General features: G+C 54.5%; 1 protein-coding gene across 5 annotated transcripts in view; it reads right to left on the bottom strand.

Moving 5' to 3' along the window:
• SCN4A (sodium voltage-gated channel alpha subunit 4) overlaps nucleotides 1-11,964 on the bottom strand; it is a 44,287-nt gene extending 32,323 nt beyond the window's left edge. Inside the window, exons 1-5 of one of the 5 annotated variants that reach the window (XM_065039786.1) lie at nucleotides 11,755-11,964; nucleotides 2,137-2,438; nucleotides 1,705-1,823; nucleotides 829-918; nucleotides 27-155 (exon numbers count right to left, since the gene is read on the bottom strand). In XM_065039786.1, coding sequence (XP_064895858.1) covers nucleotides 27-155; nucleotides 829-918; nucleotides 1,705-1,823; nucleotides 2,137-2,400 — 602 coding nt within the window. In that variant the 5' untranslated portion in view covers nucleotides 2,401-2,438; nucleotides 11,755-11,964. Of the gene's footprint in view, nucleotides 1-26; nucleotides 156-828; nucleotides 919-1,704; nucleotides 1,824-2,136; nucleotides 2,439-9,631; nucleotides 9,766-9,812; nucleotides 9,922-11,754 lie in introns of those variants that run through there. The other 4 variants (XM_065039785.1, XM_065039784.1, XM_065039783.1 and 1 more) reach the window with 4 other exon arrangements.
• Between the last annotated feature and the right edge of the window lie 889 nt (nucleotides 11,965-12,853).

The following is a 12,853-nucleotide window of genomic DNA, read 5'->3' as shown; positions in this document are numbered from 1 at the left end:
TCCTCCCCCCATCCCACCAAACTCACGCCATGGAGATGACCATGAAGTCCAGCCAGTTCCACGGGTCACGCAGGAATGTGAAGTCATCAATGCAGAAGCCTCTCGACAGTATCTTGATGAGGGACTCGAAGGTGTATATTGCGGTGAAGGTGTATCTGAAATGGGAACGGTGACTTGAGATGCTCACCCAGGTCCAAGGGCCAGCTCAGGATGAGGTTTGGTCCATGCCTACCAGTGGGACCATCCTGGGAAGCTGAGTTTGGGGGCTCATGGTCACAAGCTGCTGGATTCTGGGGTGTTTCAGCACTGGAGGAGATTTTCACCTAACCTCAGAAGGCAAGTTGGGACTTCTTGAGGTATTACCCCCTTTGGTGACTATTCTGCAACACCTTTGGTCCCTGCTGATGTCCCACACCACCATGCTCTCCGTAAAACCCTGCTGAGGCCCAGCTGTGCAGGACAGCAGCAGAAAATGCTGTATTTCCCCCTTTCCACCTAGAGCCGGTTGTCCGTGCTCCTTAGAGTGGTGGATCTGCTCAGCCTCAACAGGCCATCACTGCTGACCGGACACAACCCAACCTGCTTTGGATTGATCTCCTGTCACAGGGACCCCACCGGGTTCTGGGCAGTTCTGAAACGCTCCCACTCTTTGCCATATGGGGTGTGAATGTCCCTTCTGAGCTCAAGAGGGCCACCAGCATCTTCTAATGACATCCTTCCTCCTCTGGAGGTTGCCTGGATCCCAACACCCCTCTCAGCCTTGGTCCTGTCCCTCACAAGACTGATGATCACCAGTGACAGGTGATGTCATGGGATGCAGGGACTTACTCCACGTTCTTGGACCACGCTGGGGGGTTGCTCATCGTCATAAACACGCAGTTGGTTAAAATTGTGATCATGATGAACATGCTGAATAATTTAAAACTTGTCAAGGAGAAATGCCCTGGCTGTTGCCTACATTCCCCGCTTCACACAGTTATGAAGCCAAGCACCCCTACTCCTCTTGTCCCCTTCCTGGCCCCCTCCCCATCTTGGTGGTGCTGCCTCTGCCTCCTCGCTTGTCCCCTGTGCTCCTTCCTCTCCATCACCCCAAGATACATCTTCCCTTGTCTGATCCCTCTGCCACAATCACCCCTCACTTTTTCTTCCTACCTTCTGGCCACCAAGCTCTACTGGGATCACTTCCCACCATCCTAGTACCCCTCGTGCTCTTGGAGTCCTTACCTGTCTTTACATCTCTGCTTGTCTCACACCAAAAGCCTCAGCACTGCCTAAGTCACCTCCTTTCTGTACCCCAATATCTTGGTTCCTCTGCCTCCCCTCTCCCAAGGCATCCTTTGAGCTCCCCAATTTACCCACTTCCCAGATGGGACAGGATCTCCTGACCTATAAACATTTTCCTTCCTTTCCAAGGCCTTGAACCTCTTCCCAGGAAGCTCCACCACTTGGGTTTCTCCCCTTCTCCAACCAAGAGCTCTTGGTGCCACCAAAGTGCCCAAAGCCTTTGAGGGGCCATTCTTAGGAAGGGACTACAGCACTGGGATGGCTGAGCAGTGCGTCCTGGCTGTGGAGGGGGTCAACCCGGGAGATTTGTTCACCAAACCATCACAAAACACTTCACTTGACCCTCTCCCAGAGCTCTTTGTGTGCTGAGCATGGGGGTTTGACCTGTCAATGAAGCAGCATCACAGCGGGCAAGGATATGAATGGACGAGCACTTTGATGGCTCCTCTGCGGATGGGGTGGAAGGGGCCCAGCAGGTAGAGGGCAGGGGTTGCTGAGAAGCGGAAGATGGACTTCCCTTTGTTGAGGACTATGAATGTCTGTGGAGAAAAGAGAGGAGGGAGATGGGTTAGCCCTTCTGCGCACCCCCAAAACAAGCACAGAACAAGTGCTGCCCATAGAGGTGGAACCTCTGTGCATGCTTTTCATCTCCAAAGCCTTGGGACTTTGCCAAGGAACAGATGCTCTGCTTTAGAGGAGCAACCACAACAAGTGGGGGCTGTGGATCACCAAGATGGGCTCATGCAAGACCCTGGGGCATGGGGGAAAGAAGGAGAGGTACATGCTTTGGTCTTTTTCTTGCGACTTGCATCTAACACCAAGTCTACCCATAGGCTAAGCTCTGCCCCTCACCTTCTTATCCTTGTAGAATGGGTCCAGGTCCTCCAAGGGTGTCCCAATGAGCTCCAGCGGTGGGTCACCATAGATAAGAGGCAGGTTCTTCCCGGCTTCCAGGTCACTGCTGGGCTTGATCTCCTCTTCCTCCGGCAGCTCCACTTGCTGCCGCTTTATCTTGAGAGCCTCTGCCTCGAGGATGCGCTGCTCAATGGCAGCCAGTGAGGCGGGGGTGAAGGGACGGAGGTTCTCGGGGCCCGGGATGTGTGGCAGGTTGGCCATCCTCTCATTCTGCTCCTGGGACGCCTGCGCCCAGCCTGCTGGGGAGAAGGGAGTGAGAAGGCAACACCAGCTGGGGCAGTTTTGGGGGCATTTTTGCTCAGTCCTTGAAGTCAAATTGATCATAGAATGGTTTGGGCTGGAAGGACCTGGAGCAGAAATCCCAGAGGGACACAGCCCCATGTCAACCCAAGCCGGCTGGAACCAAACGTGGGACCTCATCAACACAAGCAAAAAGGGAATTTTTTCCACCACATGTCTCTGAGGGGACAGTGCCCATGGCAGCAGGTCGGCAGGGCGCTGCTGCTGCTGCTCCTCCAGAGTTATTCTGGATTTACACCTATTTCACACTCAGCAGAGCTGGAAACTTGTCCTTTGCATTCCCTTGTTACCAGTGGCCTCAAAGTTCAACCCAAAAGCACAGGGCTGTGTCTGGTTCTATCTGTCCCAAGTCCCACCAGGGATAGAATCACAGAACAATTTTGGGTGGAAGAAACCCTCAAAATCATCAAATGCAGCCATTACCCCCAACCCTGGCACTGCCCCATGTCCTGAGAACCTCATGTCCATCTGTCCAGCCCTCCAGGGATGGTGACTCCAGCACTGCCCTGGGCAGCCTGTTCCAATGCTCCACAGCCCTTTGGGGAAGAAATTGTTCCCCAGATCCAACCTCAACCTCCCCTGGCGCAACTTGAGGCCGTTTCCTCTGCTCCTGGCGCTTGTTCCTGGGGAGCAGAGCCTGATCCCCCTGGCTCAAGGCTCCTTTCAGATGGCTGTAAGGATGCTCAGGACCCACAGCACCCAGCAGGGACCAATTCATCCCATCTCCTGGGGACTCTGAGGAGCCTGTTGGTCTAGCCAGCCCCAGTTTCCCCCGACATACAGTTTTTCAGACCTATTAGAGTGAGACTGTAATATTGGCCCCTCCAGCACCCTGCAGGGCTCTAGCAGCACACTGCTCTCCAAGGTTTTTCTCACAGGGTGCTACATGCTCCACACCTTCCCCAGCGCCTCCCATTGCGTCCTGCCCCTCCGAACCCCCAGCAACGCCCTGTCCCCGCTCGCTGCGCCCTGACGGAGGTGGCTGTGCCTCCAGCTGCCACCAGCGATCACTGCCGGGGTCAGGTTTCTGCAGCCCCATGACTCTGCTCATTCCTCCTCCGGCAGGAGGGGAGCAGGCAGCACCGGCTTCGCTTTCAGTCTGTGTCTCCTCTCGCTGGGCTAAACCCATTGTGCTGAACAGGTCCAGCTGCTGATGGAGCATCCCCAGCAGAACCGGGATTTGCAGCTGTAGGGGGAGATGCTGCGGGCTGGTAACACTACCCAGGGATAAGCAGGAGGTGCTCAAAGAGGATCATAGAATCATCAAATAATTTGGGTTGAATGGACCTTTCAAGCTTATCCAGTCCAACCCCCTGCCATGAGCAAGGACGTCTTCACCCAGATGAGGTTGCTCAGAGCCCCGTCCAGAAGAGGCTGGAGAGGAACACAAATCCAAGACAAAAAACAACCCAAATGGTCATCAGCAAAGTGGGAATCAGCTTCGCTCACCAGGAACAGCAGAGCCAGGTGATGCTCAGCCAAGTGCTGGCAGTGAACAGCACAGGGAGGACTCCCCACAGCAGGGATTAGCCTGGAAACAATAGGCTCCTGCGGCAAAGCCAGCAAACAGCCAGCTCTGGGAGAGCCGGTGCACATGCTTTTAGCTACAAGAACTTAAGGCTGGAGGAGATAAGCCAGCACTCAGCAGCTCAAGTGCTCTGGAAACGAGACCTTGTTGCACACACAACCAGAACCCATCACAGCACAATCCTGCAGCACCCATTCCTTGCTATTTTCACCCCAAATCCTCCTGGGACAACCCACTTCCACCCAGACCAGCACCTAGATGGTGACTGAACCCAGCCCTCCCCTATTTATCCCCTTGAGGACACCCAGGGTGGGGCAGGATGGTGCAATGAGGACTGCATGGTTTGGAGATGAGTCACAGCTCAGTGATGGATTCTCAGTCATGTGCAGCTACAAACATCATCCATTCTTTTCTACTCTACCCTGGGGAGGCCCCATCTGCAGTTCTGGGCCCAGTGCTGGGCTCCCCAGTTTAAAAAGGACAAGGAATCACTGCAGAGAGCCCAGGGAGGGACACAAAGATGCTGAGGGCTCTGGAGCATCTTTGTGCTGAGGAGACACTGAGAGAGCTGGGGCTGTTGAGCTGGAGAAGAGAAGCTGAGAGGGATCTGCTCAATGGATCAATATCTCAGGGTGCGTGTCAGAGGATGGACCAGACTCTGTTCAGTGGTGCCCAACGCCAGGGTGAGGGGCAACGGGCACAGACTGAAACACAGGAGGCTCCATCTGAACACGAGGAGAAACTTCTTTCCTTTGCGGTGCCAGAGCCTGGCCCAGGCTGCCCAGAGCGGGTGTGGAGTCTCCTGCTCTGAGACATTCAGACCCCCTGGGCCCACCTGTGTGATCTGCTCTGTGATCCTGTGTGAGCAGGGCTGGGGATCTACAGGGGTCCCTCCAACCCCACCTGTGCTGGGATTCCATGTGATCTCCATCTCCTCGCTTGCTCGGGAGGATCCCCAGGGCCCTGCCATGGGTCTTGGTCTCCCAGTCCTGCTGGAGACCCCATGAATCACCCCGTAGCAGGTCCTTTCTCCACCCCTACACATGTGAAATAAGTTTTAAAACACCAAAATCACACGGGTGAGGAGACCTGCTGCCAGGAGAACACGTGTTTGGTTCAAACCCAGCCCAAGAGCGACGACACTCATTGTGGTCAGAACAGCATTTATGTGTCCATGGAGGACAAGTAGCTTCATGGGGAGGATTAAATACCAGAGTCCTTATCCCCTCAGCATTTCCTACCTCTGTACACCCAAGTTCTCAGCCCCGGTGGTGGGATGATGGGGGTGAGGAGAAGGGGAAGGGCCAGATCCTGCTACCATGCCCAGCAGAGCAGAAGGAGCCCAAAAAGCTCCAAATCCCCAATTTTTGGTGACGCTTGAGTCCATGGAGTGTGTGGCCAAACAGCCAAACCAGCAGTTCGGTCCAGGCTCCAAAGGAGGGAAAAGCCTGAGCTGCAGCCAGGCCAAGAACTTTCCTTTTGGGGAACGCCCAAGGAAGCAGAACAGCAACTGAACCCCAAAAATTTGTGGGCGCAGGGGGTCCCGTGCAGACCTTTTCCACTGTGTGCAATTTGAGAACAAAACAATCACTTTATTCTATAGATATGACAAGCCTGGGTGGTTTACGTTGAGCTCTCTCTGCTAAATAAGCTGGTAGAGCCATGATTTTACTAGTCCCATGTTGGTGGATGAGTCTGATTTAAGTTTCATATCAATCATTTAGCTTAAACAAATGCACACTAAATAAAATGAATCATCTAGAAGTATAAGGCTGTGTGATTTTTAATGTACGCTCTGCTTCGTGTTCCTTGGTAAGCTGGGTTTGCTGGAATCTTAAGCTGTAAAGTTCTGCTCATATTTACCAAAAAACCCTAGAAACTACACTGAACGCTTGCAAGATAAGGTCTGGTTTGCACTTTGCTGGGAAGAATGGAATTAACTGTGGAAATAATAATGACTTCAAGGAAAATGCAAAGAGATTTCAGATGTCTGGGGTCGTTTTGCACTTCACTGTGAAGAAAGGGATTTATCAAGACAAAACAGCACCATGGACAATAAACAATGTGTACAGCTGAACAAAACAAGGGTCCATCTGAGATCAGTGAAAAAGATCCAATGAGAAGCAAGAAGACCCCAAACTGAAATACTGCCATTGGACTGAATCATGGCATGAGTAGTCTGTAAAGATATAAAAATTGATGGTTTTCTATGCTTAGCTGGAGTTCTGTGCAGGCACCCAGCCTGAGTAGGTTGAGAGAGGTTCTCCTGCCCCTCTGCTCTGCCCTGGGGAGACCACACCTGGAATCTTGTGTCCAGCTGTGGCCCCTCAGTTCCAGCAGGACAGGGAACTGCTGGAGAGAGTCCAGCGCAGCCACCAAGATGCTGGAGGGAGTGGAGCATCTCCCGTGTGAGGAAAGGCTGAGGGAGCTGGGGCTCTGGAGCTGGACAAGAGGAGACTGAGGGGGGACTCATTCCTGGGGATCAATATGGAAAGGGGGAGTGTCAGGAGGATGGAGCCAGGCTCTTCTGGTGACAACCAGTGACAGGACAAGGGGCAATGGGTGCAAACTGGAACACAGGAGGTTGCACTTAAACATGAGAAGCAACTTGTTCCTGGTGAGGGTGGCAGAGCCTGGCCCAGGCTGCCCAGGGGGTTGTGGAGTCTCCTTCTGTGCAGACATTCCAACCCGCCTGGACACCTTCCTGTGTAACCTCATCTGGGTGTTCCTGCTCCATGGGGGGATTGCACTGGATGAGCTTTCCAGGTCCCTTCCAACCCCTGACATTCTGCGATTCTGTGATTCTGAGCCATCCCTCCCGTTCTATTCTATTCTATTCTATTCTATTCTATTCTATTCTATTCTATTCTATTCTATTCTATTCTATTCTATTCTATTCTATTCTATTCTATTCTATTCTATTCTATTCTATTCTATTCTATTCTATTCTATTCTATTCTATTCTATTCTATTCTATTTTCTACTCCCGTACTTTTTTTTCTGCAAATTCTGTTGCCTGAAAGGTCACTCTGCAGATGGCTATCAGGCTGCTGGAGAAAAGACAAGTAGCATTAGGCACAGCATAATTCCTCCATGTGGTAAATAATAGAGTGAACCTGCCACCCAGCTCTTCTAAGTCACGCTATTTTTGAATAAACCTAAACATTCTGCAGTTATCACACACAGGTGATTTCATGGTGTGTCAAGCAGGGCACAGAGCTGCATTAGTGGTTTTGAGATTATATGAGTTTTTAGCAGTAACCAGGATAAACACCCTTTGGTTGTGCCAGCCAAAATTAGCCATTTTATAAAGAAGTTTATGTTCCTTTCTGTAACGTGATAATGTGCTACTTAAGAGCCTGATGTTCGCTATCCCCAGATATGTTGTTGTCCCTTAATGCTTTGCTGTAACTACATTATCAAGACTATCTGGAAAAGTCTATGAAGTCTTCAAAATGCTATTTTGCAAACAAATGCCTTTTACGATGCTGCTGGGGGTCCCAAACACTGCAACTGTTCTGAGCCCACCATAAACTTGCTCAGTTTTTAGGCTTCTCTTTTTTAAAGGGAGCTCAGGCTTAATTGTCGTAAAAAGAAAGTAACAGCAGTAAAATAATAATTCAGGCTGGCCATGAGGAAGGAATTGTTGTCCCTGAGTGGGTGAGAGGGTGGTGAGAGCCTGGCCCAGGTTGGCCAGAGAGGTGGTGGATGAACCATCCCTGGAGACATCCCAGGCCAGGCTGGACGGGGCTCTGAGCAACCTGAGCTGGTGAAGATGTCCCTGCCCATGGCAGGGGGGACACTGGGTGGGCTTTGAAGGTCCCTTCAACACAAAGTGTTCTATGAAACCATCTCCAGCCCCTTTCCCAGCAGCAGATGATCCATCTCTGCCTTGACATGCGTGTTGGGACAAGGACACCCGTGATCCAATGGGGATTCACACGGAGGACAAGGACGTGATGCTCCACCCCGTGTGTCACAGCGGGACCTTCAGCAGGTCCCCAGCCATGATGGGTGCTCCACAAACAAGGTGCTGTGCCCTCTCCCAGCTCCTTGTGAAGATGCAGCCGAGCCGGTGCTATCACTGGCATCCTTTGGAAGCCAAACCCTCAGTCTGAACACGCCAAGGGGGCACCAGCCTCCCCCTGGCACATAACCCACTAACCCCCCAAATATGTGCCCTCCAGAGGTGCCTCCGTCCAGCAGCACCATAAGATGCATGAAAATTAATTCCACACACTTATGACCTGAGTTTACTCGAACTCCAGCACTTCAAAGCCTGTTTGCCCGCAGCCCTACCAAGGGTCCCGGGGTGTGCTGGGAGGTGGGGGTGGCATCCGCGGGCTGGGAGCTGTGAAGTCCTCAGATACTCTCCTGGGGCCACAGATGGAAATAGGAGGTTGCACCATCCTGCAGCCATGTGCTAACCCCCTGCTGCCCGGAGCCGTTGGGGATCCCACCCCGGCCACAGCTCCTTTCCATCCCTGTGTCAATACTGATCCCTGGAAGGGGGCTGCTGGAAAGGCGACATCGAGGCGGATGGCTGATTTGGGTTATTTTGGGGTGTTTTGGCCTCGGTGGAGGTTCAAGCAGGCAGGGAAGGGTTAAAGCGGGGACCTGTGATTGCCCACTGCCTGTCACCCAAAGCTCCTGCTCCTCCCTGCCAGCAGCTCTCATGTCAGCCTTGGAAAGGATCTGAGAGGTGCTGCAAATGCTGTGAGGGGACAGTATGGGGTAAGGGGGGCTGGCGGGGGGCTGTAATGACCTGCTACCCACCCCACAGGGTCCCCCACTGTCCCACAGGTGGCACATGGGACAGTGACACAACCACCTCCGAGGGAAGGCAGGAGATGCCAGGAGAGACGCATCCCCACAGGAATCACCAAGGAGCAGCGCTGGGTGCAGGTTCCACACCTGATCCTCCTTTGGGATTTGCAATATTGGGGCTCCTGCAGCATCCTGGAGCTGGAGGATCATAGAATTGCAGAATAGTTTGTGTTGAAGGGACTTTCCCATCTCCCCCAGTGCCCCCCTGCCATGACAGGGACATCTTCACCAGCTCAGGGTGCTCAGAGCCCCGTCCAGCCTGGCCTGGGATGTCTCCATGGATGGTTCATCCACCACCTCTCTGGCCAACCTGGGCCAGGCTCTCACCACCCTCAGGGACAACAATTCCTTCCTCATCTCCAGCCTGAATCTCCCTCCTTTAGTTTCAAACCATCACCCCTTGTCCTGTCACAACAGGCCCTGCTCAAAAGTCTGTTCCCATCTTTCTTCTCAGCCCCTTTTAAGTCTGGAAAGGCTGCACTAAGGTCTCCCCGAAGCTTCTCTTTTCCAGCTGAACACCCCAACTCTCTCACCTGTCCCCCAGCAGAGCTGTTCCAGCCTCGGATCATTTCTGGGGCTCCTCTGGCCCCTCTCCAGCAGCTCCATGTCTGTCCTGTGCTGAGGACCCAGAGCTGGACCAGCACTGCAGGGGGGTCTCACCAGAGCGGCCAGAGGGGCAGAATCCCCCCAAACCTGCTGGACACCCTGCAAACTGGGACCAACATGTGGCACTCGTGGCCACCACAACCCTGCCCATGCCCAGCACCGAGCTCTCACCTCCACTCTGCCTTCCAGCTCCTGAGCGATCTCATTCAAATTCACTCAGATCTGGAGAACAGGGACTTGAAGCGGGGTATAAATAATCAAAGAGGTTCTCTCCCTTCCTCCCTTCCCTTTAAGTGATCTCATTAGTCCCACCTACCAAACACTGAAATGATACTGGATGGCTCATCGTTACCTGCTGCCGCTAGCTCTTGTACCCCCAAATCCAGCAAGTTTCCCTGGGTGCAGATGGAGCTGCCAGAGTGGCTCCACGGGGCCCCTTTGCCCCAGATCATGCCCTTATGCACACAACCAGAAAACATAAAATGCTATTTAAATATTAGCACAGCCATGTCAAGGGAGGACTTTGTGGTCTCAGAGTGCTTCCTGTAAATTTACCCTTTTCCCTTGAACTGTTGTAACTTCGGGTGTTTTCCCGGCAAGGACTAAAGAGTACGGTGCTCACAGCATCAGTCCGACAGCTACATGTGCAGGGTCTCCCTGTGTAGCAGGACAAATTGGGGTGTGCCACTGCCCCCAGGGTTTTATAGAATTGTTGTCTTTCAGCGATGTCTGCTGTTAAATCTTTTGCAGGTTGTTTTGCTCGCTGCGTGCCCAGGCTGATCCCGCATATCCGTATCAGCGGCGATGTGGGCAGGGGAGGGAATCATAGAATCACAGAATCATTTTGGTTGGAAAAGACCCTCAAGACCATTGAGGCCAAGCATTCCCCACCCCTGGCACTGCCCCATGTCCTGAGAACCTCATGTCCATCTGTCCAACCCTCCAGGGATGGTGACTCCAGCACTGCCCTGGGCAGCCTGTTCCAATGCCCCACAGCCCTTTGGGGAAGAAATTGTTCCCACATCCAACCTCAACCTCCCCTGGCGCAACTTGAGGCCGTTTCCTCTGCTCCTGGCGCTTGTTCCTGGGGAGCAGAGCCCGACCCCCCTGGCTCCAAGCTCCTTTCAGGCAGTTCAGAGATCAGAAGGTCTCCCCTCAGCTCCTGTTCTCCAGCTGAACCCCCCAGGTCCCTCAGCCGCTCCATCACACTTGTGCTCTAGTTTTGTGCTTGTGCTTCTCTACAAACTTCACTATGCAGCTCAGCACTGGCCCCGGGTACCAGAGGGTAGGGATGCAGGATCTGGCTGAGAAGATGCAGGATCTGGTTGCTGTTGTGAGGGATGGGGGGACCAGAGCGGCCAATTAGCTCTGGATAAACCCCAAAACATCACTGGGGGTGCACAGCACTCCCCACATGTGCAGCTTCACACAGCCTCATACACCTGCTGTATGTGCAATGGGAGATAATCACCCAAGAAAAGAGCTGAATCCCACCCCGGCACTGTCTGTTTCTGCATTGCCCGTGGGGGGGGTCTGAGCCCTGAACCCCACTTTGGTGTCTCCCTGACCCCCAACACCCCAAAGCCTTTGGCTGTGCATGCAAACCCCGCAGCCCCTGCATGTGGATGGGGAGCAGTGGCTTCCCACCATGTCACCCTGTCACCGTAATTCCAGCACAGCAGAGGGGTCCCACCTCTGCCCCCTCTCTCTGTGGGGGTCCCGTCCCACTCCCCTGCAGGGAACAGGGGCTCTGCGGGGACAGGCGCCTTCCCGAAAGGGGACACTGCACAGCGCCCCGCAGACCTTTCCTGCAACCTTGGCTTGGCCAAGCCGAGGTTTATATTTAGATCTCCAGGAGGAGAAGCCAGGAGAAAGGCGACTTGCGACTTCTGCCCTGCCTGGAGCTCTCTTTCCCCGGCTGGGAAGGTGGCTCAGAAACCCGTTGCCCGTCACATCCCCCGCTGTCCCCTCTCATCCCGGCGGCGGGTCCGTGGCCACCGAGGGTCAGGTGGCTGCTGCCACCTGTGTCCCCAAGCCCTGCAGGAATGTTTACCCCCCATTCCAGGCTGTCTTCCATGCAGGGGGGTTTGTCGGGTCCTTACAGCCCTAAACACCCCCTGGTGACCACAGGGGCTGTTCTGCTCCCATCCAGCTCTGGTGTTCAGATGGCAAAACCCTCAGAATTACTTGTACTGTTCCGCGCACGGTGACAACGGCAAACCTGGGGACATCTGGGACCCCGTAGACCCTTCCCGGTGGGCTGGCATCACCCCAGGGCTGAACCCCGTACTTACTGTCGAGTGGAGAGAGCAAAATCCCAAGGAGAGATCTTTTCGGGCCAGATTTCCCCCTCTCCTTCGGCTCCTGGAGGCTTTGGCTCAGTGAGTGCCTGTTGGCAGAGCAGCTGCTGCTGCTGTCAGATGGTCATGAGTGAAACCTGAGGACATGCGGGGTCCTTCAGGTAGCCTCGGCCCCGTCTCAGCTGTGGCATTCGTGTCCCCCCCCACCCCACGCCAATCATGGGGCTGGCAGCTCCTGCACCCCCCACGGCCACATCGCCCGGTGCCCCTGGGGTCCTCCCCACCCCCCCAGCCATCCCCCGAGATGGGGACGCCAGCCACCCGGGGTGGTGGTGGTGGCAGAGCTGGGTGTCCCAGAGGTTGAGGTGGCTCCGTGCTGGCACCAACTGGGACGTGGGGAGGTGGAGGGGAGGTGGGAATGGACCCCGGCCAGCACCTCCCCATCCATCTCTCCCAGAAGTGACATGTAGTTGGAAAGAGCAGCGGGACAACTGGGAGGAGGGGGGGGAGTTGGTGCCAACCCTGCTGCCAACATCGTATCTAAGCCGGTGGCTTTTTGGGAGTGTTATTCCCGTTGTGCAGCACCAACCGCAGCTCCTCCTCCTGCGAGGGGGGTCTGTTCTTCCTGCTTCGTCCCCCCCGTGCCCACCCTCTGCTGCTGTGGATTTTGCATGAAGACCACATTTCTTTGCATGCCAGGGGCATCTGATGGCCGGGATGGCCAGCAGCCATGCAGGGTCACCCCACTTTGATGCTGGCACATCGCACCCCGTGTCCCTTGTGCACAACCTTCCTGGGGGTCCCCTGGGGTCTGAGCCAGAGCAAGGGGGCACGGTACGGTGCAAAAGGAAGGTATGTGGTGTGGTTGTGTCCTCTCTTGTCCTTGAGGTGGAGTGAGTTCAGAGAAGGGAACGGAGCTGGTGAGGTGCTGGAGCACAAGTGTGATGGGAGCGGCTGAGGGCCCTGGGGGGTTCAGCTGGAGAACAGGAGCAGGCAAAGAGCATCCCCTGTGTGTTCATCAGTTGGTGGTTTTGGCTGGTGAGGAGGGCAGGGACAGGGACATCCTCCCATTGTGGCCATGGGGACTTTCCAC

Source organism: Columba livia, chromosome 23 (assembly GCF_036013475.1).
Source record: "Columba livia isolate bColLiv1 breed racing homer chromosome 23, bColLiv1.pat.W.v2, whole genome shotgun sequence".
NCBI lineage: Eukaryota > Metazoa > Chordata > Aves > Columbiformes > Columbidae > Columba > Columba livia.
The sequence above is the reverse complement of the archived record's forward strand: the minus strand, read 5'-3'. Positions and strand labels throughout refer to the sequence as shown.